Source organism: Onychostoma macrolepis, chromosome 07 (genome assembly GCF_012432095.1).
Source record: "Onychostoma macrolepis isolate SWU-2019 chromosome 07, ASM1243209v1, whole genome shotgun sequence".
Classification (NCBI taxonomy): Eukaryota; Metazoa; Chordata; class Actinopteri; order Cypriniformes; family Cyprinidae; genus Onychostoma; species Onychostoma macrolepis.
Window position 1 is genome coordinate 439,787 of NC_081161.1, and position 27,791 is coordinate 467,577.

General features: G+C 41.7%; 3 protein-coding genes across 7 annotated transcripts in view; 1 reads left to right on the forward strand and 2 right to left on the reverse strand.

Annotated features, from left to right (window-relative positions):
• Positions 1 to 4,814, forward strand: part of LOC131543468 (serine/threonine-protein phosphatase PP1-beta catalytic subunit) — a 21,264-nt gene extending 16,450 nt beyond the window's left edge. Inside the window, exons 3-8 of the mRNA XM_058780849.1 lie at positions 960 to 1,190; positions 1,860 to 1,964; positions 2,045 to 2,116; positions 2,780 to 2,931; positions 3,642 to 3,776; positions 4,420 to 4,814. Of these exons, the coding sequence (XP_058636832.1) occupies positions 960 to 1,190; positions 1,860 to 1,964; positions 2,045 to 2,116; positions 2,780 to 2,931; positions 3,642 to 3,776; positions 4,420 to 4,524 (800 nt within the window). The 3' untranslated portion in view covers positions 4,525 to 4,814. The remainder of the gene's footprint in view (positions 1 to 959; positions 1,191 to 1,859; positions 1,965 to 2,044; positions 2,117 to 2,779; positions 2,932 to 3,641; positions 3,777 to 4,419) is intronic.
• Positions 4,815 to 10,931: 6,117 nt separating this feature from the next.
• Positions 10,932 to 16,782, reverse strand: LOC131543475 (leucine rich adaptor protein 1-like). Its single transcript, XM_058780857.1, has 2 exons — positions 16,139 to 16,782; positions 10,932 to 12,943 (listed from the first exon to the last, which is right to left on the reverse strand). The coding sequence occupies exons 1-2, from the start codon at positions 16,319 to 16,321 to the stop codon at positions 12,599 to 12,601; spliced, it is 528 nt and encodes a 175-aa protein (XP_058636840.1). The 5' UTR covers positions 16,322 to 16,782; the 3' UTR covers positions 10,932 to 12,598.
• A 224-nt stretch (positions 16,783 to 17,006) lies between these two features.
• On the reverse strand, positions 17,007 to 26,210 carry LOC131543464 (5,6-dihydroxyindole-2-carboxylic acid oxidase). Of its 5 annotated transcripts, none has more exons than XM_058780843.1 (7): positions 26,077 to 26,210; positions 22,141 to 22,463; positions 21,113 to 21,317; positions 19,634 to 19,801; positions 19,176 to 19,355; positions 18,950 to 19,096; positions 17,007 to 17,434 (listed from the first exon to the last, which is right to left on the reverse strand). In XM_058780843.1, exons 1-7 carry the CDS (start codon positions 26,177 to 26,179, stop codon positions 17,244 to 17,246), a joined length of 1,317 nt encoding a protein of 438 aa, XP_058636826.1. In that variant the 5' UTR covers positions 26,180 to 26,210; the 3' UTR covers positions 17,007 to 17,243. The 5 variants fall into 5 exon arrangements, with proteins under 5 accessions (XP_058636826.1, XP_058636827.1, XP_058636825.1 ...); XM_058780844.1 differs by lacking the exon at positions 26,077 to 26,210 and adding an exon at positions 24,578 to 24,697; XM_058780842.1 differs by lacking the exon at positions 26,077 to 26,210 and adding an exon at positions 24,325 to 24,557.
• Positions 26,211 to 27,791: the final 1,581 nt, after the last annotated feature.

Sequence of the window (27,791 nt, forward strand, 5' to 3'; positions counted from 1 at the left end):
CAATAGTAGTGTAAAACAACACCCTTTTTACCCTGAAAAATCAGCTCTGTTCACAGCGAGCCGTTTCGGTGCATGTCACTTTAAATGCTAATGAGCTCTGCTGGCCCCGCCCCTCTCTTCAGATATATGTGTGCTATGTATATTTATGTATATATATAAATACACACACTTACAGCATATATTTTATAAATATATTTAATATGTAAACAACATTTTTCTTAAATATATACATGCATGTGTGCGTGTATTAAATACATCATAAATGTACACAGTACACATATATTATGTAAACAAACGTTTATTTTGGATGCTATTAATCGTGATTAATCATTTGACAGCACATATATATATATATATATGTATATATGTATATGTATGTGTAATATACTTTTTTTTTTCTTCTTTTTTTTACACCAAGCTCACAATATTATTTAAGCAGTTATATTTTTGCGGTCTAAATGCATTTGTGCTACATTTCAGCTTAAATGCATCTGAATGCCGCTCCAGTCACTTCTGTTTCTTCTGGAAAGATTGGTTTTGTTGATACTGGTTTAATTTGATTGGCATCATCCCTATATTTTCTTGTTATATTAAGTGAAATTATTAATAAAATGTAAGAATTTGATATGAAAGAGTGCATTTAATACGGTTAGGGAAAGATGCTCTTTAAATAGGCCAAAAATGACCTGGAAATCAATTTAAAAAAAAATGTTTGTATGCAGTATTAAGTCATATAAAACATAATTTCCTAACAACAAACTGTGGCCAGTGAAAATGCTGAGTGGATGGTACATTTGGAAAACCACTGGCCACAGTGACCGGTGAGCAAACAAGTTAATGTCAAGCACTGTATTGCTACAAATGTACCTGTGCTGCTCATGACTGGTGTTGAGCTCCAGGGTCAGGTTTATATGAATGAGAAACAGCTGTAGCAATGCTAACGCGCTCCTCGTCCGCAGGCGACATCCACGGCCAGTACACGGACCTGCTGCGGCTCTTCGAGTACGGCGGCTTCCCTCCGGAGGCCAACTATCTGTTCCTGGGCGATTACGTGGACCGAGGGAAGCAGTCGCTGGAGACCATCTGCCTGCTGCTGGCCTACAAGATCAAGTACCCCGAGAACTTCTTCCTGCTCCGCGGGAACCACGAGTGCGCCTCCATCAACCGCATCTACGGCTTCTACGACGAGTGTGAGTCGCGCTGGAGTGAACCATCGCAGCGGATAACAAAGCTTGGCGCTGACTTCTGTTATGAACCGGTCTTCGGCATTAGCAGAACTCTTCTTTTTGCAGTGCTTTGTTGTGTGAATAAATGTGGCATGGATTTCACTACAAACTAAAAATAAGAGCGAAATATGTTTTGCTTAATGCAAACTAAGGCTATTTTTAGAATCGCTTTTTCATTCTCCCATAATTTAATGACAAATAAGCAGATTTAAACCCTCTAAAATCTGACGCTCGTTCCTGTAACACAGCCTGCTCTGAACGTGTGGTATTTTATCACAAAATCGACAGAAAAACGAATTACACTTTCATAAAGAAAATAGATGTTTGCATTTCGACATTATCTTCTTGACAATTAAGAGCATTATCATCACTGAAATGCAAAAAAATGTGATTTGTAAATCGTGTTTATTCATAACGGCAGTATTTGCTGCAATGACCGTAATGATGATGATGATGATGATAAAGACGACAGAATTTCTGTCTAGTGTGCATTTTAAATGTCTTTTATAACTTTTGTTAATTGTATACCTAGTATAATTTATTGAAATATTTTTTTTCTTCGCCGTTGTGAAATAATGCGACAGTGTCCTGTGTTTGTGTTTGTTTGTGATGTTTTGTTGTTTTGTGCTGCAGGCAAGCGCAGGTTCAACATCAAGCTGTGGAAGACGTTCACCGACTGCTTCAACTGTCTGCCGATCGCCGCTATCGTGGACGAGAAGATCTTCTGCTGCCACGGAGGCAGGTTTAGCAGCGCTGCCTCGTTAGCGCAAACGAGCCGTCACACACCCGTCTAACACTCCTGTGTTTCTCTTCTGAAGGGCTTTCTCCAGATCTCCAGTCGATGGAGCAGATCAGACGCATCATGAGACCCACGGACGTACCTGACACAGGTGACTCACACTCTCTCTCACACACACACACACACACACACACACACACACTATGGCGTCAAATCTGTGCCATTAATAACCGAGCGCACCACTTATGCTGGCACTTATGTTGTCACCATTATGACAACTTGCATCTGGTCTGTTGATGAAGCCATGTCTCAGGTCACATGTGAATTATGGATCGCCTTTTCACAGGCGTCCAATCACAGCTGACTTCCGGAAAAGGGGAAGTAACCAATGGCGTTAGAGATAACAATTAAAACAGCAAGCCCCGCCCCACGACTGACAAAAATAGAAGTGTTCGTGCGAGCGGGTGAGAGAAGATGAGCGCGAGGATGTGGGGGATGATCGCGCGAGTGTTTGAAATTAGCTCCCGTTTCCTCGCGTGTAGATCTGTTTTCCTCTCGCGGAAGTGATTTACCGCGCGCCAGCATAAGTGGTGCGCTCGGTTATTAATGGCATAGATTTGACGCCATACACACACACACACACACACTCACTCACACACGCATGTGAACACACACTGCTGAGCTTGGATCAGTCCTGATGGGTGTGTGTGTGTGCGCCTGTGTGTGTCTGTGTGCGTGTCTGTGTGCGTGTCTGTGTGTGTGTGCCTCTCTGTGTGTGTGTGCCTCTCTGTGTGTGTGTGTGTGTGTGTTCCAGGGCTGTTGTGTGATCTGCTGTGGTCAGATCCTGATAAGGATGTTCAGGGTTGGGGAGAGAATGATCGCGGAGTGTCCTTCACCTTCGGAGCAGATGTGGTCAGTAAATTCCTGAACCGTCACGATCTGGATCTCATCTGCCGCGCGCATCAGGTGACTAAACTCCTCTCCGTCAGGGTTTAGTTTGTGATCAGAAAGACACGCATCAGTGAGACGTGTCTGTTATAGACAGCGCTGCTTGTTGTAAGGATCCATGATGTTGTGGCAGATGCAGTTAAATTCATTACATTATTCATTTCAGGGTTTGTACAGCCTTTCGAGAGAAGTTTGAGCACTTTTTAATGACTTCAGTACTACTATTTCCAGCACTTTAAAGCTCTAAATGCTTAATTAAAAAAATAATAATGTTAATGGGATTACCAAACTTTACTTTGTGGTAAACAAACACTTGACATCAAATTACGACTGTAACCAGCAGATGGCAGCAGAGGAGCACTTACAGGCTTATTAGTCACTCATTATACATTTTTGCTTAATTTTCAGATTATAAAATCACTATTATAAAATATCAAATCTAATTTTTTCAAAATGCCTTGAAAAACAAACTTTTCTTCCATTGCGACTGAATCACACATAAAGCAAGTGAAGGGCTCCTTTCAGAAGTTTGTTCAGTTTAATATTACAGAAGAATAGTACATTTAACAAGACTTGTATAAATACATTTTCCATATAAAACTTAGATTTTGCGCTTGTTACTGTTGTTAATTGTGTGCTTCCCAACGCAAGCTCAGGGCTTTACTGTAAGATGTGTATTACTATTATCAATATCTGCTGGTTTAAGACGCTCTGCTGTCGTTCTGCAGGTGGTTGAGGACGGTTACGAGTTCTTTGCCAAACGCCAGCTGGTCACGTTGTTCTCGGCGCCCAATTACTGCGGAGAGTTCGACAACGCTGGAGGAATGATGAGCGTCGACGAGACCCTGATGTGCTCCTTCCAGGTCACATGACTCCACCTCCACGGTCACATGACTTCACTAACGCAGCCTGTCCTGAACACATTCCACAACCTCAACCCAAGAATAATAATCGTGACCTTGGAGCACAAAACCAGTCATAAGGGTCAATTTCTGAAAATAATCTGAAAACTGGATAATTAATCTCTCCATTGATGTATGGTTTGTCGGACAATATTTGGCTGAGATACAACTATTTGAAAACCTGGAATCTGAGGGAGCACAAAAATCAAAATATTGTTGTCCAAATGAAGTTCTTAGCAATGCATATTACTAATCAAAAATTAAGTTTTGATATATTTACGGAAGGAAATTTACAAAATAATGATTTTTGGCATGAAATAAAAACTGATAATTTTGACCCATACAGTGTATTGTTGGCTATTGCTGCAGATATAGCGGAGCTGCTTATGACTGCTTCTGTGCTGCAGGGTCAGATTTATGTTATAACGCATCAAATAAACGATGCTGTTTTTTTTGCACCATTATTATGATTTTTGCATTTTAACAGCATGACGGTTTAAACCGCTCTCGTTACTGAAATGCAAGGACTGTACGTTTGTAAGCGTCTCTACTCGTGATTGTTATCCGAGGTGAAAGTGCTGACGTTTGCTGGTTGTTTTCTCAGATCCTGAAGCCGTCGGAGAAGAAGGCGAAGTATCAGTACGGCGGGATGAACTCCGGGCGACCCGTGACTCCGCCCAGAACGGCCACGCCCCCTAAGAAGCGGTGAAGGGGCGGAGCCACCATCGGCATGAAGACTGTCTTGAAAACACACACAATGTAGTTAAAGAAGCCACACGTATTGTTTTTTCTGTTGAGGCATATTTTATTCTGGGTTTGGTTTGGTTTGATTCTGAGCGTCTAGCGTCTCGTTTCGCGGGGTTTGAACTCTCAGGAGCTCGGCCTCCGCTCTCACTCACTAGCTGTTTTTCTAGCTAAGCATTTCACTCTTCAGGCCTGTTCGAGTCATGCAGGTTCATAACATCTGGGTTTTCAGTAAATAAAGTTTAACAAACCTTTCTGGCGTGCCGGTATGTTTTGAAGCCTCTTCATTAGTCTGCAGACATCGATGTGTCCTTCACTAGCGATGAAGAAGAACACTGTATTGTATGGAAACCTGTTTATATGAAGAATAAAGAAATAACAAAGGTAATTGCAACTTCTTATCTCAGGTTTTTTTTTATTTTTATTTTTTTAGGTAAAAAGTTGCTATTACTTTTATCTTTAGATATTTTATCTAAGATATAAATTCAGGGAAATGCTAACTTTTCTTTCTTGCAATTCCGAGTTTACTTTTTACAATTGCCTTTTTTTTTTTCCAGAATCAAGAGAAAAAAAGTCAGAATTGTGATAAAAAGTTGTATACCTTTGATTTTATTTAGTCATAAAGTTGTGTCTTGATTCTTGTTCAACTTGAACAACTGAAAGCGAATCTCCTGCTAAATCATCTCGCGGATCTCTTGGAAGAAGAGCTGTAAGTATTCAATACTCCATAAACAAAATCACTTGAAGTATGCAACATCAACATATGTCTTATAAATTATGCATTACATAACTAAAACTTCATATGAAACAGTTCTCGATTATAGTTTCTCTGTTTTCAGTTACCTCACATTAAGCATGCTAACTCTGCGAAGCTAGCACATTATTAGCACATATTTATATTTAATAGGAATCTTGTATAGAAACTAAGTGATCTCTTTCCCTGATATTATATCATCCGTGTTAGCCATTTTATTCAAATTCATACCAAACAATTATGATAAAGTATTTCTGTTTGGATTGAGTTGAGGCAGCAGATGCATGCTGGGAAAATCCCCTGGACATAGAATATGAATAATAGAACATAAATCATATAATGGTTAATTTCTGTGGACTGAAGTGCTTCGACTGATTCACGGCTTGTGCTGACTGCTGTTCAGCCGACGAGAAGTCTTCCTTAAAGTAGACAAAACTCCTCAAACAGTTGTGAAATGTGGCGAATGTAGGAGCTTTACACAGTGCGACCCATTATAAAGACTACATCTGTTTAAAACGGCGTCCAGCTCCGCTGAAGTCCGCAGTAAACCGGTCTCCACGCGCTGTCGGGTCGCGTCGCTCCGCGGTATTACCGCACGCCGCCGGCAGAGGACGCTGTGCGCCTGGAGATCTTTATAACCACAGACCAGGCATTATTTCACATCACTGCTGTTCAAAGCTCTGAAGGACAGAGAGATTGTTCTGAATCCATGAGTCACGCTCACAGAGATTACCCACGATGCACCGCAGGGCTTGATACGGCTTGTTTCTGCTCTTTTGTTAACAGCGCTTACTTCTCTAATGTTTGTTCAGCAGCCGGTGGAATAAAGACACAGCACGCAGGTCTGGACACGTCTGAAACGTGTTATTTGTGCTGACCACACGCTTCAGAGGAGCTCCTTCAGCACAGACGTTTGTGTGGAAACCCGTTCACCGGCTGAGCCCTGGGATCCCGCCGGTCATGTGACCGAGGCAGAGATGATCTGGATGAGGCCTTTACTGAAAAACATCCAGGTTTTGATGTTAAACCAACACTGCATCAGAATATCAATGCGCTGGTTAATTGTGCTGAACTGGTTTTACTGGATGAATGGTTTGTCTACAGTCGTCTGAGCCAGTACAGCTTCGGCCGGATCGATTTAACCGGTTCACTGATGTCAGGGATGAACTACAACACGTTCAGACGATAACAATACTACAGCACACTAAACGATGAAAAGCTGCTGCATGTAGTGCAAAATGTGCATCGGTTTCAGAGACAAGAAGTCATTATCGTATTTATGAAGTCTGATGTGTATTTCATATAAATGCATCCAGAGCCCTTCACTGATTCACATCTCATGTTGATGCTTTTCCTCACATCAGTCTGCTCCGTAGCGCAGAACAACTACACAACATCTCTGCAAATGTGTTAAAAAGAAGAGAAACACGAGTCTGGTTGTACTTTCCTCCAAACAGTGTCTCGAAGACGATCCAGAGCTGCTCAAAGCAGGTTTATTGTGAGTAATAAAGTTAGATCTGGTGTTTGCTGAATCAGCTGCTTCTGTTTCACAGCATTAAACACTGAGCTTCAGACCGCTTCCGCTGATATAACGCTCTGGACCGAGTCTGGACGGACGGACGGATGCAGGGGTAAAAACACACACTTCTGAGTCCTGAGCTTTTTGTATTTTTCCATGCAATGGAGATTTAAATAAAAACAGCTGGACAATGAAAAACCCCTTTATTAAAGTCAGAAATGGTTTCCTCTGCTCTCTTGCTGCATGCTTTCTATGTCCGCGTCTCGAGAATCTCAAGCATCTCACTGTTCGTGAGGTCAAAGGTCAGCGATGACACTGAAGTAGAAGCTGATAGTTCCTCAGAAAGCTCTCTTCCTGATCTTCTGGTGTTTGTGTTTGATGTCGGGTTTGAAGTGTCAGACAAAGCCAATCCATGATGTGAAGCTCTGATAGAGTGTGTGTGTGTGTGTGTGTGTGAGTGTGTGTGTGTGTGTGTGTGTGTGTGTGTTTGAGTCACTGATTCAGAGATACTCGGATCCAGTTCAACATGTTTGAACAAAGAAGCTTCCAGATGATCTTTGCATGATCACCTTCACGATTAACGTTACAGATATTCTTGATCAGAAACCAGATATCTACCCAGAGTTACCGAGTCAAACAGGTTTGTGTTTGAGGTGATGCTCGACGTAATGGATGCATAGCGTGTGTTGTTTGACCAGTTAATGCAGGAGTGTCATGTTCTTGCCATGTCTGAAGGCATTTGATTTACAAAGCAGCTCCTTGCGTGTTTGTGCCGACAGAAAAAAGAGAAACGAACAGCAAAGTGATGCAAAGCAGTTTGTATAATGAGTCACATTCATAATCATGTGTTCATATGCAAAATATGAGAGAACGGAAGCATTTTCTTAAAAACTTTCCCAGAGTTTCTTGATTCCATGGAAATCCAGAGCAAACCTTTAAACCAGCAGCAGTTTGATTGCAAACTGTCCTCACTGCAGGACCGCACACCGAACACACGACGGTCAGCGCTGCTGGACGGAGAGCGACTCGGACCCGAAGGGACTGTTTCCAAACTCAACTGGTTTCTAGTCGAGACGTTGTCCATGAAACATGGTGCTCGTGGCGTAAGATGATGGAAAAAAATGAAAACGGATGAAGATGTCCTTCTGATGTACTCAGGCTTAGAAATAAAGGGTTCAAAAGGGTGCTTTGCCAGTAGAAGAACCAGTTTCGGTTCCCTTTAGTGTGATTCTTAGAGCATTTCATAATCAGAAGAACCTTTTGTGCAATGTTCCCTTTGTTCTCATTTTCCCGCCTCTCGTTTGTCTCCATAGTTACTCATTAGTTCCATCACCCGTCTGTAGTTTGTTTATTGTATTTGAGCCGAGTTTCTTCAGCTCATTGTTTGCACTTGTTATATTTCCTCATCATTTTGTTTTTTTTTTGCACATTTACTGAATAAATTCCTTCATGCACATCAAAAAAACCCTCATGTGACTGCATGATGGGACGGGATAACTCGACTAGCGGCGGACCGATCTCGTTCACCGCATCTGTGTGTTGTTTCGGTCGTTCTGAAAAGCCTGAGCAAAGTCTGTCAAAGTGCTTCTGTAGTATTGTCTTGCGTTCACAAACAGCAGCATCCGCCTCTGAAAGCTATGACTGCATTTATTGTGTTCCTCTGCTCGCTCCGAGCTGCAAGTCATTCATCATACATGACAATTATTATATTCAGTGGCTTCTCCTAGTTTTCTTAGAGAAGTTTAGAGCCAGTTTATCAGGACGTGACCATTTTGTTCTCTTTGACTCATTGGATAGAAATGGCTTTATTCGCAAATGTTTTATGCAATATTCCAGTTTTGCGCATTAGTTAAATTTGCATCTTTGGATGGAAACACAGCTACTGACACACAGTTAAAAACTTTTTTTTTCATGTTCATTTTTTCAAACTATTTTGGTCTCTTCGAAGTCATGAAAGCCCTTTTTTCTTCTTTCAGAAGACATAAAAGCCCAAACTATGTAATCTGTGACCAAACATTAAACTCTGGCAGCCGAACAGATGAATGAAGTGTGTCTGCAGACAGACGGACGACACGAGGGTTATTCTTCTGGGTAAAAGTATCCAGTTGTTCTTGGCGTGGCACGGCTTGCAGCTGTTTCTGTCCACTCGGTGTCTTGTGCGTATAACTGGACGCAGGAGCAGGTATAAACCACTTCTCTGATGAACCGCAGATTCTGCATCACACACATCTCTCCACATGATGAGGATGATCTCGTCAGGCTCAGCTCACATAATTACACGGGGACTTCCGAGGCGTGAAACCGCTCTTGACACTGACGATCTGATGTGTGTTCTTTGCTGAAGGCCTGCGATCGGAAGGCATTGTGTGAATGAACATGTCTCAGCGCGCTCAGTGCTGCTGTATGAATGCAGCTCTTTATGTGCGTGAAGATCATCATCAGACTCCAGGATCCGAGCTGCTGTCTGTACGTCACACAGCTGCACGAATCAACTCAACCGACTGGTTTCAGGGATTAATGACGGCCAGAGCATTATAACGAGGAAGACTGGTGCGCTACCTGGATTTAAAGTTGACCGTCTTCTCAGATTTCTGAGAATAAATGATCCTAGAGCTCCAACGCTACGGCCACCAGACTCAGGTCAGACCTGATGATAAAAACCCCATCGAATGTTCAAATGAGCCATTTCAAGCAGTCAAAATTCAAACCTAAACTCCCAGAATCCCCTGAGCTTCCCTTCCATCTAACATGTCTAATCCCGCTGCTGAAAAACAATACAACCATCACAGAGCACTCTAACGGTTTCCACTACAAACCATCAACTTTTAACCAGTAAAACCATTAAAAAATGGTTTTCCGTAGTGTGTTTTGGCACATATTCCATTAGCATTTATTGGTTTTAACAAGCCACCAGAAGAAGGTGATCAATTACCAGCAGAGACCCACAGAGTCCAACACAAGTCCCATTAAACCAGTAAAACCATTACTAATCCTGTGATGCTGTCTATTTTTATTTTTTTCAGCAGGGCTATCTAATAAACATGTAAGGGATGTGCTAAAACACGTTAGCATCGTGCTAACCCTGTCCAAAACACAACAGAAAATGTATTGGTTTTAATGGAAACTATAATGGTGTCTGCTGGTTTGTGATGGATTCTGTTGCTGGGATGTTAAATCCTGTTGGAAAAATGCCCAAAACACACAACAAAAAGGAATTTTGTAACGGTTTTACTGGAAAAAGCTAATGGTTTATAATGGCATTTTAATGGAAACCATTGGAATTTCTGTGATGGTTTCTATTGGGCTTCTATTGTTTTTATTAGCAGGGGACAGGATAGCAATGTGATAAAACATGCTAACAGCATGTTAAAACAGACTAGGAGTGTGCTAAACATGCTAGCAACATGTTAAAACAAGTTAGCAATGTTTTAAAATATGTTAATGTGCTAAAACATGCTAACAATGCATTAAATCATGTTAGCAACAAGATAAAACATGTTAAAACGAACATGCTAGCAATGTTAAAGACATGCCAACAATATGTTATTAACATGCTAAAACATGTTAGCAACGTGTCTTTTGCTACATAGACTGCACAACATTCAAATCTTCAGCTACTCGTTCAGACAGCTTCACGCCGAACACCTTCCAGCTTCTTCAAAGGTTCTGGTCAGGATTTCTCGAGCCAAACCTAAGTTATGATCGGTGTAATCTGTCTGCTAAACGCATGCCAGCAGCATCAAGCGTGTCTTTATCTCTGTCGGCGTGGGTTAGCGCTCATGAATGTCTGGAGTCTGCAGATGCACTGAATGAACTCGACTCTTTGTGCAGCGAATCAATGAGACTCTGTGCACAGATGAACTGAACGCCATTATCTCCGTTCATTTATCTACTCAAGACAACTGCGATCATCGCTCTTCCAATCATTTTTCCTCAAAGCTAGATTTTTGTTTATCTTTGATCTTTGCGCTTCATCATTTATTTGTTGTTCAGAGGTAAAGTGAAGCTCGTTTCCAGCTTGTAATTATGCAGTTTTATTTTGCATTCAAACATTTCGTTAAAAGACTTTATGTGCTTCAAAAAACACAGACAGACAAAATAAGTCACAATGTATTCTGACATTTCCCCAAAAACAAAGTTGAAAATGAATATTATAAATTAGGAGTATTCGAGCACACAAAGAAACGAATGAAATAGCAGCACAAACAACTACATTTCAAACATCGACACAAAACAACAACCTGCTGTGACGTTACAGTTCTCAGGAGATCACAGTGTGAAAACAAAGTTACTAAACTGACTTGAAAATGTCAAAGATTCAAGTAAGAACAATCTCATTACTGCAGTGAAGAGGCGAACCTGAACGAGCGTCGGTTAAACGCGCTAAAGAGTCGCTAACTAGCTTTGGCATGAGCAGGAATTGTGCTTCAACACAAACGCGTTTGAAACGTCACAGAACGACTGTGAATCCCGTTAGTCCACACATTAGCAGAGCACCGAGAGCTTTCAGTGTAAACGTGCGAGCGGTTTACGACATTAGCATTAGCATTAGCACTAGCGTGTGAGCCAGACGTTCACGCTCAGTGCTTCAGACTCATTTAACATCATCAAACAGTGTTAAAGCAGGCACGCGTTTCTTTCTGTCCGAACACTGTAGGAATATTTCCTGTTAAAGATGCAATCGACCGTTCGCAAAGAGTTTGATTGACAGGCGATCTGACCAATCGTAACGCAGAATCCGCCATCTTGCCCAACAATCAAACCAGACGGGAGAGTGGCTTCACTTCGGTGGACTTAAACTTGAAAATGTCCTTCTGCGGTTTAAATAAAATACGTTCTGATGTTCATTCATGTTTATTTCGTGCTTCAAGTGAATATGAAAAGACGATCGGTTCACGTGCCGCTTGAAGAGCCACAAATGCATTTATTGTTTGGATTTCTTAATAAAAAAAATTTAAAAAAAGACAAAATTGTTTCATACCAGAAGTAACCTGCTGTGTCTTGTTTGTCGGCGTGTTTTCCGCGATGTATTTTTACTGCGTGAGAACATGATGTGTAGTGTGAGAGCGGCATGGCTTGTTGGACATAGCAACAGTAACTAAGGAGGGCGGGTTTTTGCGAAGGGTCAATTACACTTGATATATAGTCGTTAAACGAAACACTGACAGCCAATCAGAATCCATCCTGCTTCACAGGGTGCGAGCATTTAAAGCAGCAGATGACAACAACTGCAGAGTGCTTGTAATTAAATACGGCGCAATACTGCTCAAGACCCTTTAACAGGGTTTCCTGCAGGTTTGAGTCAGAATTTAAGACTTTTAAAGGTTTTTTTTTAAAGATTTTCTGATTTAAGACCTTTCAAGGCCTTAATTTGTGAAAACGTCAATTAAGACCCGGAGATATAACAGCTGCTGGAGATACTCCTGGACATCACGTTCTTCACTAAACCGAACTGAATTCAGTATTCAAACCGGACCGAATGAGTGTGAACGCAGCCAACGGATCCAATCCATCGACTAGAGCCGGATTCTCACGCCTGAATCAAACATTTAAGACAAAGGGTGGAACAGATTCTCTTGGTTTACTCGGTTTTCAAGGATCGGTCGGGTTTTTAAAGCCGTTTCTCTTAAGAAATGTTCAGAAAGTCAAACCCTGACTTACAGAAAAAAACTTTAGAAGGAGAAGTGTGAGCTGAAGCAGTCACAAACGGTTAAGTATTTCCCAAAACGATTGGTGCATGAGAGTGTAGCTTCCCATATGTCTCTGTTATCCGAAGCAGTAGTACTCGTCGGTTTCCACGCACGGCCGCAGCGGAGGTTTGCCGAGCGTCTCCTGGTCCGCGGGGGGGGTGAGGCCGTCCGAGAGGCGGTCGGGCTCCTCGTCCCCGAGCGTGTCCAGATAGCTGCCCAGCGAGATCCCGTCCAGCCCGTCGCTGCAGGAGCCGCGCTCAGACTCCGCGCCGTCTGATAGGCTGCACAAGCTGTCCGTCACGCTGCCCTCACGGCTAGCCCCGCCCCCGCGCTCCTCCAGCACCCAGCGGATCGACTCGATGCCCTCGTTAATGGACAGCAGCTGATGCATCAGTCGGACATCGATGGAGCGCAGATGAGCCTGCGAGCGAGAAACACGTCAGAAACACTACAACAGATCCATCCACACAACTTATGACCGAAAATAGCTAAATATTATTACAATCTAAAACATGTGAATATGTGTTAAACTGTAATTTGTATTTTCAGCATCATTACTGCAGTCTTCAGCGTCACATGATCTTCAGAAATCATTATATGATGCTGATTTGCTGCTCAAGAAAGAAAAATCAATGTTGAAAACCGTCATACACTCAATTTTTCAGGATTCACAGATGAATAGAAAGCTCAAAAGAACAGCATTTATTTGGAATAGAAATATTCTGTCACTTTTGATGAATTGAATGCGTCCTTAATGAACAAAAGTATTTGTTTCTTTAAATATATGTTAAGGTAGAGTAGTTTCAATTAGTGGTGTGCGATATTGACAAAAAATAATATCTCAACATTTTCTGTGATTTTATTGAAAACAGTAATTAGCTGATATTTTGAGTGTGTTATTGTGCTGGTATCTAGAGGACCGTCTCGTGGCTTTTGATATTATTCATATTCTGTGAGGTCAGTTCACAGCAGTGATAGAAATTAATCTTTTCCAACATGATTTTTACCTTTATAAAGCCACTTTGTTCTAATTTCTTACATTCAATCAGAATAAGCAGATATTCGGGATGTATTTTTGTTGGTGAAACAGGCAAATATGCTGAATTTGTGCACTTCGTTTTGCAATATACTCTATAATCACACATTGTTAAAACAACAATTCTGATATTATTGCAGATTATATACCACACTTTTGTGCAGAAAAATTCAAAGTCGTATTTTAATACAAACTAATTTCACATTTCTGCTTCCAAACCTTCAACATTTCCATTCAAGCACATTAAAGCAATCGCAGGCTCTCTTTCGGTTTAAACTGAGGACATGAACGAGTTCTGTGGGTTATAACCGCAGGTGCTGTTGATTCAGCTGAACTCCGGCCGAACCTTGAACCTTCCTGTAAAATTAACAGCATTAAAGTCAACAGTGTAACTCTGCAGCTGCTGAGGTGGTTAACACACACACACACAGTAAAGGAAACACATTCCCTCGTCAGTCTAATTAACCCAAACACCCCCCCGAGACTCATTCCTCAGTAATGATGTCATTATCTGAGACGTCTCGTCTGCGCGAGACAATAGAGGAACAGATGAACATGATAAACATAGAAGCAGCAGCGATGAAGCACTGGAGACTCAAAGGAGTCAAACTAATATGACACACTGAATCATTTACAGTGATTCAACTCAAGATCCTCTCGGATGAAGCGGCTTTGTTTGGTTCCGCAGCATTATACACGCAAAACATCTCAGCAATGCAAATAAAGCCGACACAAAGAGGCCGGTTTGCATGAGATCCGCGTCAGACGCAAACACGAGCGACTGAAACACGAACCCTGAGCTCTGTGTTCATCGTGAATCAGACAGACCATAATGCTGCCACTGTTCCCCACGGCAACACACGCCGTCATTATCCAAATAAAGGTCCGCTGTGTGTTACGGAACAGTCCAGCGATTCATTAGCTCTGGTCTCGGACCCAAACGACGCTCACGCTGCTGTCACGGATGCAGTGCGTATGGATTGGACCGGCATGAGCACTGATCATATTGAGTGAACTGTCCCTTTAAGAGCGATCAATACTGACACACTTCCAGTATCTGACGGTCTGATGAACACTGGGAGCTTACGATGTAATGGTTCAAAGGTTTACAGCCTTGAAAGGCAACAGCTGTCTGAGAGAGAGTGTGTGTCCATTTATGGCCTGTGAATGAGTGTGTGTGTGTGTGTGTGTGTGTGTGTGTGTGTGTGTGTGTGTTTATGTGCTCCTGGGTTTGCTTTGACCTGAAAATGCCCCTCCAGTCTCTCACGACGGTCAGATAAACAGTGTCTGTCTCTTTAAATGTGGGGTCAGGCCTGCAGGGGTCAACGACCTCGACACTAAATCACCAACACAACACACATCTAAACTAAAGCTACTGAAGACAGCTTCTGTTCAGTCAAATCAAGCAGAAATAACACATGAATACCAGATGAAATAGTTCCACTGTGATGAAGATTAGAGATATCGCCTTGGCAACTATCTGAACAAGCTGAAGTACTAAAATTACTAGTGCCGGGCAACCATTAACTGCAATTAATTACATCCAAAATAAAAGTTTTGGTGTACATAGTATGAGTGTGTACTGTGTGTATATATACACACACACACACATATATACAGTACACACACATATATTATATAAACAAAAACTTTTTTTTTTCCTTTTCAATTTGATGCAATTAATCACAATTAATTGCTGCCCAGCACTAAAAATGACTAAAACTAATCAGAATAGATTTTATCAAGGTAAATAAAATGTAAATAGCAGATTTAAATAAATAAACAAATAAATAGATAAATGGATAGATAGATAGATAGATAGATGGATAAAAAAAAACTTAAACTGAATAAAAAAAATTAAATAAAATATAAATATTTAGAATAATTGAACAATAAAATTTACAAATAAAAATAAACTACAATAAAACAAATTTTAAAAAGTCGCTTTGGTCTGCTAAATGCATACTGTGTTCGATCACATCAACACAAGCTGAACTCTAGCATGTGATAGAATTATGAATCTAGATTTAATGAGAATCAGAGACGATAATGCTGTTCATCAAATCAGTACGTGCTGTGCGTGTTGCTCGGTTCTGAGTGACCGGAAGCAGTTGTCACCTGCTGGACAGAGAACAGGTGGCACCCTTCAGCAGCGGACTGATCCGGGGTCAGTGTCTGAGAGCATCTGACCATCTGCTCCGCCGTTAATCACACTGACCCGCTCCAAACCAGTCCTCAGACAAACAAGAGCAAGACTAGACCTGAGAAACACCTCTCACACACACACACACACACACACACACACACACACACACACAGCAGCTCATCTGAATACAAACCCATTAACCCGTGAGGTGAATCATTAGCCACACTTCAAAACCTCAAAGCATTATTATACAGATGTGCTGTGTGATTACAGACAGACAGAATGCGTTATAACCGCGCGTATGAAGTTTAAACAGAGCAAAGTGAGCGAAACAAACGCAACGAGTCGCTGGATCCGTCTAAGCGACTCTTTTGGATCGGTCCAAACGACTCTTTTGAATCGGTCTACGCGACTCTTCTGCTCGCGCCACTCACCATCTGTTGCCGCAGGAAGCTGATTTTGTTGTGCAGCGTCTGCAGATCATCGGTTCGCTCGCGGGTTTCCGAGCCTCCGAACGGTTCGCCCGCGAATGAACGAATCAAACTCTCCGGAACTTTCCGGCCCAGTTTGTTCTCCACGTCTCTGAAGTCCGGCAGATCCTCCATCATCATCCTCATCAATAACCCGGATCCCAGCGGAGCATGGCGTCAGACCCTCGGAGACGCAGACCCGGGTCTTCTGAGGCTCTGAAACGCGGAATTACTCCGGTAACGCGCGCGGATCCGTTCCTCGGTGCTCCTCTGATCTGAATCGGGTGTCGGATCTGACGTACGGGGCGCGCGCACGCACAGGTGATACCCGCCCTCGCGCTCGTCGTCATCAGGCGGCGCATGCGCAACACGGTCTTCCCGCGGTATTCAGACACGCTCCTCAACATGTCACGCTGTAACGCTGTAATGCGAGCTCAGGCTCCAGCTCTGTGAAGGCTGTATTTCTCAGCGCTGAATGTGAATGTGATCACCTGCTGAACAGCAGCGGAACACCTGCGCCATCTGGCGGCGACACGAGGAACAGACACGCGCCCTTTAACTGCTTCATTATCGTCGGAGGGAACACATTTAAATACAGGCCAGTCATGATTTGTAAGAGTCGCTCTGTTAAATGTGAATAAAAAAATAAAAAAGCATTTTAAGTGAACATTATGGAGTGGATGCTGCACACTGCGGTGGTTGAGGAGACTCTTCATGTGGTTTTAAAGCGCTTTGGGTTTACAGAAATACACAATAAAGTGCTATAAATGCAAAAAAAGTGTGAACAGCAGTGAAAGAAGGAAAGACATGGGAAACAGTTTATTGGTTTATTTCAATCATTTGACTTTACATTATTTACAGTTAAACTCGAAGTCCAAAGATATTTTTAAACAGCTGTAATGAGATACTGATGATCAAACCCATTTCAAACTAAAATGTCAGTGTTATTAGATATGTCATATTAAAAAAAGCACCTTTAAATACACATTCATATGAGCATAATTGTGTTTGCACCTGTCGCTCAGAAAGGTGTATGATAATATTACACGCTTTAATGCTGTATAAGTATTTATACGACAGACTGTGTTTTGTTGTGGTCGTCATAGCGCTGATACTGGTCTCCTAGCAACGGCTGCCGTCCCTCAGTTCTGTACGCACGCGAACGAACCACACACGTGCTGGCGGCGAAAATAATCGCCACGGCGATGAGTGCGGTAACCACGGCAACAGTGACGATCTGAGTCGGTGTGAGTGGACGAGCTGCGAGAGAGAGAGAGAGAGAGAGAGAGAGTCACATCAGCAGCTCTACAACTACAAAACACTGCGGGTGCGTCCGAAATCGCATACTTCCCTACTATATAACGTTAGTATGTCCAAATTCATAGTATTCGAAAAACAGTAGGCGAGAAGTACCCGGATGACGTACTGCTTCCGCCTGAATTCTGTAGTAGGCAAACGATGGACACTTTACTGTCCCATGAGGCCGCGTCACATTCGAAAAATGGCGGAAATTCGAAATTCGAAAAATTAACAAACAGATGAAACGATTTTGTGAATTGTGTGTAAAAAGATCTCTAATCATTACCGATCAGATGGAGTTACGTTAACCTCAATGTAGTACATCAGCTTGTTAACGCTGCTTTCTTTAAACAGACGGTTCGTTAAGCGGTAAGAATTGAAATCATTAACAATGTTCGCGCAGTGAAGTGGGCTCTTTAAATTTTCGCGCTGTTGTGAAGACGGCGTGACAACATCAACATGGAGGATGTAGTACGTCTGAATTCCATTCATACTACCCTCATATATAGAACGTACTTTTTTAACGGTCGAGTAGTACGTTCGAATTCAAATGTAGTACCTACACGAGTAGTATGCGATTTCAGACGCAGCCCGCCACTGTTACCTAGTGTCGACCAGTGCTAACTACTATGTACCGGTGTTAACTAATATTGACCGGTGCTAACTAGTATTGACCTTGACCAGTTTTAAAGGGGTCCTATTATGCTTTTTCACTTTTTGAATGTTAGTCAGTGTGTAGTGTGTATGTTTGGGCATAAAAAGATCTACAGAGTTACAAATCTCAAAGTCCACTCCAAAGGGAGAAAAAAATCCCTTTTCAAGAACCACAACGAACGGCTCGTTTGGACTACAGCGTTGTTTTCCTGTATTGGTGACATCACAAATTGTCCATTAGAATATCATTAAAATAAATCCCGCCTATGGAAATTTGAATGGTTGGCGGGAGAACGCTTGGTTGAGCTCCGCACGTTACAAAATCGAAGCCCGGTGCCGGTGTGTTTATATCACTGTATTTCTGAAGGAAACCGACTGTCTTCAGAAAATCGTGGAGGTCATTTTCATTTAATCTCGCATGTAATGTCCGTTAAGCAGTGTTTGTGAGCGGAGCTCTGCTTTGTGTGCAGCGTTACCAGGGAAACCTCGAGCTCTCCAACAGCGCCTCCCGCTGGCAGAGAATGAATCTGCATATATATGAGGCCACAAATGGTGTAACTCCGTGGGACTGTGGTATAAATAAATTCAACTGTATAACAGTTTCACTGCAATTCATGTTATAATGTTAGAATTAAAGAACAATAAGCATAATACATATTACCGTTGCACTTATCTGTACACAGTAAATGCAGTTATTTTTAAGCGGTTGTTGACATCTTATCTAAAACGTGATTTAGCATAAAAACAACAACAATGACGTTACTCATAGACTACACTTTAATATGTAATAATAATATATAATATATAAAGAAGAAGAAGAACCTGGCCACTCGGCCTCATAGGAGTATCCCAGGTTTTCGGCCGCCGTCACGAACATCTCTGCGTTGGTCACCGGCGGCCAGAAGGGCACCATGTTGAACTCTCGGTTGTGTCCGATGGGCGTGTTTTCCAGCGGATAGACAGAAGCATCTGGAGAGACAGAATAGAATAGAATAGAATATACGTTATATACAAACTCATTAAACACACTGAGCAGAGGCGGGTTTACCGGGAGCGTGTCTGCGCAGCCACTCGTCAAACACGGCGTCGGTGAAGGTGTGCAGCAGCACGAATATGGGGTCGTTGGGCGACAGGTGCGTCTGTCCGCCCGTCCCGTTCAGGAACAGGTGCGCCAGGTTGTGCAGGCTGCGGACCGCGGGGTCGTAGTTCCCCTGAGGAGCGCTGTAACCTGACGAGACGACACACGCGATCAGAAACCCGGCGCGTGCGAAGGCCAAACGGTTCAAAACACGTGGATTTTAACACGTCCACAACATGCATTCGGAAAATCTCAGAATCGATGCTGAATCATTTCTTGATTCGCGATGCATTGATTTATTTTCCCAGCCATACTATTTAACGCACTGATTTTTAATGTGTAAACAACACATATTTAATATGTGAGATGCGCGTGTAGTACACGTTAAATACATGTTGTTGACACGTTATAGCTGACATGCGCCTCACCCTCGATGGAGTTCCTGAAGCTGTCGGAGGAGGTGGAGTAGAAGGGTGGAGCGTCGAAGGCGTTCAGCTCCAAACACGCCGCCACGTCCTGTGGCTCCGGCAGCCGCTGCACCATGGGACGAGCCACGTTACCGGCGGGGTTTCTGCGGATGGGACTGCTCTCCGAACCTCGCAGACACACCGATCACACGTTACAAGACTCACAGCAGAGCTGCACGATTAATCGTTAAAAGATCGCCATCTCCATTCAAACACCCATGTGATCTAATTTCTATAGGACAACAATTCGCCCATGTCTGTTAAACCTTTGAAAAATCATCGGATATGTTTAGGCTCGGATAAAAGCATTGACGTCTATGGTAGCGATCAAAATAGAGCAAGTTAATTTTTTGAAAGTAACGTGTGTGTCGACTGCATCGTTTTGCCACTAGGTGGCGACTGTAAAAAATGTGCTGTCATTGAATCGTTCAAGAGATTCATTCAAAAACGCTGATTCATCCAGCAATGAAACAAGTATTTATGATTGAATCGTTCAAACAAACCACTTTTTCATAATTGTAATATTAACAATTGGTGCATTAATAAATACACACATCGTATATTCAAATGTTTAATAATTAATTCAAATTAATTAAAGACTTTTAATTGACTGCAGCAATTAATATTTTGTCACACATTGTTTTGTTTAGTTCAGAATCTCTATTTGAGTGATTCCCAATCTCTCCAGAATCGTGCAGCTCTACTGTACAATCAGACAAATACTGATACATCCTCAACATTCACTAAACATACTGAGGTTATATATGTAATATAATCTGTGCTCCTGGACTTATTGTGCAGGTTCATCAGTGCATGTTATTGTAAAGACAAATTTAACTAATAGATAATTTTACCAGTTGATTAATTACAGTACATGAAGACAATTGTTTCATATTTTTTAAATATTACATTTAAATGAGGCATTGTCTAATTTGCATATATTTTCAGAACATAAATTAAATAAATAAATAAAGAGCAATAAAACGGTAAAGTTGTGTTTGTAAGAGAAAAAAAAAACTCTTTAAAGATTAAAATCTACAGATGCAAATAGATAAAGCACAATTAAAGAAACACTTATCTGTATTTTCTTTAAACTAATCTGAAAAAAAAAAGACGTTATGGAAGCAAAACAGTCCTCAAAACTAAGCACTGCACGGAAACACACTGGTTTTAAAAGTGAAAAAAGGAGGTTGGTTACATTCACATAACACAATCCATCAAACAGCAAACAATCTAAATTATTCAAATTCGTTTGCTATGTATCCAAACACAAGGATTGCATGCAAGAATAAAAGAAGATTGCTATCTCGGCATGTAATCCTTGTATTTGGATGCATAGCAGACACTGGGTTTGCCTGTCGTGCCTAGCCTCAAAGTTGCCGAGATGTTTTTAAGCAAGGATCCTGCAGTAGCAGGTCTAATGCAAGGCGGCTGTATTACTGTTGCAGATGGTCCCCAGCGTGTCGTACTCCTCCACGCTCTCACAGATGACCCTCCAGCGTGAGAAGATGGAGTTGGAGCTGATGGAGCTGATGTCGAAGGAGCTGCGCGCGCCCATCAGATCGTCTGTGCAGATGTCGCACTCGCTGCCGCCGATGGCGAAGTCCCAGTACGGCAGAGCGAAGCTCGGGTCTCCTAACATGTCCTGAGAGAGACACGTCACAGAGGTTTACAGCGGAGAAATCCTGAAGCCATCTCATTCAGCCTGAGAAAAATACATTTGATTTGCATCTTTGGTAATGAATGCGATCAAAGATAAAAAGTGTGTAAAACTGTACTGTCCACTGCTAAACCTTCTTCACTGGAGGAAGAGTTATTATGGATTATGAACTCTATGGTATTTTAGTTATAAACGTCTTAATGCTGGATGTGTTTCAGCTTTTGTCTTCTCCAGATGTTAACTGATGGACTGGAGTGCTGTGGATTATTGTGATGTTTTTATCAGACTCTCATTCTGACGGCACCCATTCACTGCAGAGCATCCATTGCTGAGACACTGATGCAGAGACACATTTCTACAAACCTGATGAAGAAACACACTCGTCCTGATCTCGGATGAATCAAGAGTGAGGACATTTTCAGCAAATCGTCATTTTTGGGTGAACTATTTCTTTAGAAACAGAGTTTGAGACCTGAACACTGTTCTCTGGTGAGACGCCACGCACTCGGACACACTGTGAAAGCTTTGCTCTGGAGACAGACGAGTCTTTGTGTGAGATGTTAAACGAGGCTCATTACACACTTAATTACATTTTCTGCATACGAAGGGTGGAATTTGTGTCTTCCTTTCCATTACTCTGATTATAATCACATATAATGGTTATAAAGTGTGAAGATCATGAATCGTTCTGCACAAATGCTGCTGTGTATCTGAGCACTGATCTCCAGGAGTTTTTAAATCATGATTGGAACAAATCAACACATGAAGAGTTTAGAGAGAACGCTGACAGAATGTAAAGAAGAGTGACCTGCATGTCTCGCTCCAGCTGCAGGAGATGGTAGCGGTGCCAGGTGAGGAACCCGGGCCCCTCGTGACTGAAGTCCACTCCGCCGAAGCTGTCCTGCCCGGCCCCCAGGAACGTCTTGCTGACCGAGTAATAATGCGTCCACACGAACAGGTTATAGATGCTGATGTTCTGGAACTGCGTGGTGCTGTTGTCCGGCCCCAGGATCTCTGCGTACCGGCGGGTCGCGATCACGATGTCCGGGTGAGGCGTGCGCTTGGCCTGATCCAGAGCATTCACGAAGAAACGCTTCTCCTCCGCGCTGAGCTGCATCACATTCCTCCTGACTGAGAGAGAGAATAATAAACTATTTATTTATTCATATATATATATATATTTTTTTAACAATGTCTTAAATATTTTTCTTTTCTGTGGAAAAATAAAAAGTATACATGTACATATTTACTTAATTATTTTACAGATCTATTCTCGTTCTATGTATTATATAATTGTTTGTTCCTTATTCGTGTAATGGACAGTGCTTTGGCAATACTGTGCAAGTCATGCCAATAAAGCTCATTTGAATTTGAGAGAGAGAGACACACAGACACAGACATACGGACAGTGTTCTCTGATAAAATACAGCAGATCCATCCCACATTTAACACTCTTTACATTAGAAATTAATTTTGCATTACATGCTTAATACTTTTTATATATTATTACTATTATTCTTTTTTTTCTCTCTTTGTTAATACATATATGCACTATTTGTAAGCAGCCCAGCTGCAATTGCTTTAGCAATACAAATGTATAGTTTTTGTCATGCCAATAAAGCACCCCTTGAATTGAATTGAATTGAATTGAGAGAGAGAGAGAGAGAGATTATCAGTGATTTTCTTGTTTCTATTTCAGCCAGGAGAAATATATGAAGCTATAAGTTTATTTATGTATTCATTAATTCATGCATTCATTTATTTGTGCAGAATTAAACATGTTAAGTGACATTCCAGACAGGGAAGAAAAAAAATGTTTAGGAGATACAAGAAATACAATATATAAATACAAAATCTAATAGAAATAATTGTATAATTGATTACTCATATATATATATATATATATATATATATATTTTTTTTTTTTTTTATTCTGGCGGGGTGGGTATAAACTATATAATAGATTAATTAACAATAGGTCATTAATAGATTATACTAATTAATATTAATAGATCAACTAATTAAATAGAATAAACAGTATTTTACTGAATGAATTCGATTTTAAGAGAAATTCTTGTCTGAGAAAGAATAGAGATATACAAAAAATAAACTGTAAATACGAAAATGTAAGTTACAACAAATTTTTTTTTTTTTTTTTTTTTTAAGTAACACAATTAATTAATTCTCTAAATAGACTAAACTTATTCTCCATCATACTCAGCATGATCCAGGCTGGTCTAACGGGTTCTCTATAAACTGGTTAATCTGGTGAAGCCAGTTACGAAGAGAAAGAGTTCTGACCCACGGGCACGCGCCGCTCGCACGCGTCTCCGGTGAATCCGTGCGCGCAGCCGCCGCAGTCGAAGCCGCCGAAGTTCCCGCTGCAGCGGCACGCGCGCGTGAAGAAGCGCCGCGGCCAGCGCTCGCGATCGTCGCGCCCGTCGTACGGGTACTGCGGGCCGTGTGCACGCGCATCCGCGCGCACGTCCACGCACTGCCCGCGCCCGGAGCGCGCGCCGCACGGGTCACTCTCCAGAGCGGACGGGGACGGGCAGCACTGCGCGCTCCCGAGGCCCTCCGCCGTCACGCACGCGCGCGGGAACTGAGCGCGAACGAGCCCCAGCGCGTGCACGAGCAGCAGCATTCCTCTGCATGATCTCCGCATCATGACCAAAACCGGCGGGAAGTCGCAAAGCAATCAATAATATCCAAATAGTCTCCAAGAAATCAACAGATCGCGTCAAAAACAGCCAAAACCACCAAGTTCTCTCAGAAACAATTCATATATCAAACTTATTCAACAGTGTCCAACTATCTCCAAAAACTACAGCAAAAGTTCCCACATCGTCTCATCAGTCGGGTTATGTTTGATGAATCTGTTCTCGGTGGAGGATCGAGAGCTCGCGGAGTTTAAATAGCGATGGAGCGCGTGACCGCAGCTCTGATCCCCGCGTGACCGCGTCACACTCACGCGCCCCGAGCTGAGGCTCACCAGAAAGTCCTCGCGAGCCGGATTTGAGGTTCTCTAGTTCATCGAGGCCTGTCTTCAGAGCACAACTCAACACATCTTCAATCCTAGCGTTAAAGAACAGAAGAGGTTCCTTAAAGACGCAGCTCTCTTGACCGCGTTTCATCAACAATGTCGGATTTTCCATAAACAAATCAGGTTTATCATATTCAGTCTTCATCCTGAATGTCAATTCATGGCCCCCAAAAAACAACAAATCAGTGTCACAGTTGCTTACGGGAGGAACGAGGAGACGTAGGAATGCTTTCAAAATAACAATTCTTTAATCCAAACAGGGGTATCACAAGGCAGACAGGAGCAGAGATGAAGCACACCATGGACGATAGACACCAGACAAACAGGGAACTGAACACTCTCTATACACACACACACACACACAGACACAGACACACACACACACACACACACACACACACACACACACACACACACACACACACAGACAATTAGGGACTAAGACGAGGCACACCTGGAATCAAATCAACAATCAGACTGGGAGACAGAAACTGGGTCACACGGGCAGCAAAACACAACAAAACAGTCCAGGGGCGTGACAATTAGAAATAATAGGAACTATATATGGTATGCAGCTTTTATTTAATTTATTTTTTTGATAGTAAACAGAAGAAGAGTTAAAATGCCATGCACTGAAAGCCAAATGGGTGCCTAAGCAGGATTGTATTGTTGTGCCCCTTCCCTCAAATATTATGGAAGTTAAAATGTAAAAGTAAATAAATAAATTGTATCATTTACAAATTACAATTGTAGCTCTAGACAGTCACCTATGGCTATGATTTTATTAATACAGTTGTCTGATTGATTTTATAATCTCAAGCACTCAGAAATCACGCAAAAGAAAATTAAGCAGTTTTACTACGATAAAACCATGGTTACTTTTTGTAAGGGTTGTGACGTCCACAAGTTTTTTGTTGAATAAATTATAGAGGCTGTGAAATCTATAGCAAAAGGTGGGCAAAAATGAAAGATTAAAGGTGGGGTATGTATTTTTTGAAAAACGCTTTAGAAAACTGAGTCGGGCCCAGTACCAAAACAAACTTGTAGCCAATCAGCAGTGAGGGGCGTGTCTACTCATGGTGTGGCGGAGAGAGCGCTCAGTGCACATTAGCCGAGTCGAGCGACGAAAGAAAGCTAGAGATGGCAAATAAAAAAAACAAAAGAGGAAAACGTCTGTGGAACAAAAGAAGGCTTACACCGTGTCTTCACCGGACGCAACAGCTAGAGTCTGTCTACACTGGACGCGACAAAGAGACTGTTGAAAATCATTTGAAATTTGTGTCATAAATAGATACAGCATCACCGCTCGCGTCCGGTGTAGACACGGTGTTACGATGAGGCATGAAGAAGGACCCGTTTAAATATCGGATCAGCTTTCCAGCACCGGAGAGAACTCAAGGAGCGCAAGGCCTGCGATCGGACGCCGAGGTTGCTTTGTTTCTTCTCGATCGGTGAGTAACATTGGTTTTGCTTTGTTTCACAAAACTAATCGTTGCTTGAGTTGCGTATGTGTGGGGCGGAGCTATCAAAATAGGGGCGAGACCCTTTTGGGGTAGGGGCGTGTTTGTTTTGGTGATTTCAAATATCAACATTGGCTTCCAGAAATCCCTTACCCCACCTTTAAGTGTATATTTGAATTAAATGTTTGGTCAATATTAAACAAGGATATGATCGTCCTGTAAGTGTAACAGCAGCAATTACCAGGCCTTTGGTCCCTTTGCAGGCATCTGTAATAATATGTAATGTGCGTAAATTTATTTTGTATTACATTATGTATTTTAACAGTGTTATTCAATGAAACCATAATTATTAATTAACCAATCATTACTGCTTCATTCTTTTATATAATGAATTTTAAGTCATTTAAAAGGCTGTTGTTGGCTTAGGTCTGTTTTCATAACCACTATATATATATATATATATATATTATCTTAAAACTTCTTTGTAAATTATTATTTGAAGTAATAAAACCATGGTTCATTTGTGGTTACCATGGCCACAAGAACCATGATTTTTGGTTTTATTCATGTTAAAACCACGGCTAATTTTCGTAAGGGAACATGGAAACTGAAAATGAGCTATTACTTCAACATCCCAAAAAGTTTCACAGGCTTCATTTCCTTTTTTTTTTTTTTCTTTTCTGATTGCTGATGTATTTTAATTGTTGAATGGTAATGAGTGTTCGTATAATGTTATGAAATCTTGCTCGTGATTCATTCTTGGCATTTGAGCCCTGAAGTGTTTCACATTTAAGTCATGTGAGGAAGATAATACACACACACACACACACACACACACACGTTTGTATTTTCACAGGCTTTCACAGGCTGTTGTTTAAAACTATTAATATTTTCCTTTTGTAGTCTTAAACATACACTCATGCAAACCTTTCTGCATTTCCACATCAAATATGTAAGCCATAAGGCATTTAAGGTCCACTTCATGAGACTTTTTTTTTTTTTTTTTGACTTTTATTATTCAGAAATACTCCTCCTGTGTTTGACGGTGGAAAGAAGCTCATCCTGTCAGGGATTCTGCACTGTCGCAGTCACCAGCCCCGACGCACACCAGATCCCAGTCACCTGATTATTAATCACCTGCACTCACCAATCAAACCCTCAATATAACCACAGCTCATTCAGTCCCTCATCGTCTGGTCTACCGGTCACTAGCTTGAATTTACCTGACTCACTCTCGTTGCTTACCTTTTGATACTCCTCAGCTCCAGCACCATCCTGAACCTCCTGCAAAGGACAACAGATAAGAACCCAAGAACTATTCAACGTGTTTTGACTCACCTCCTCACCACCTCTACGATCCCATCTTACAAACCTGTCAATAAATTAACCTCTGTTTTTAAAAACCCACTGTCTCCGGGTTGTGTTGTGACACATCTGGGTTTGTAAGGTTCATTTTTAAGTGATCTGTTGTTTAAAGGGGTTCTATTATGCTCTTTTACTAAGTCTTGATTTTGTTTTGGGGGTGTACTAGAACATGCTCTCATGCTTGGTGGTTCGAAAATCGCATTATTTTTCACATAATTTACATTATTACTATACCTTTCTCCCCAGTCTGGCACAAACGGCTCGATTAGTTCCGGGTTTGATGAAGGCCCGCCTTCCGAAAAACGAAATGTGTTGTGATTGGTTAGCTGTCCCAGTGCGTTGTGATTGGCGAACAGCTTAGCCGGTGTTTCAGTACTGCCCCCCCCGCTTGCCAAAGCAGCAAGTTCATCAATATTGCCATATCAATTCAGACCCCGAGAATATTGAACAAGATGATCACGCAGAACCTTTGCATGCACGGATATTGCAAGACATATTAAATGGTAATGTCATTGTTTGTTTTGTTTTGTTTTTTTTCTTTTGCTAAATCACATTTTAGATATGATGTCAACAACCGCTTAAAAATAACTG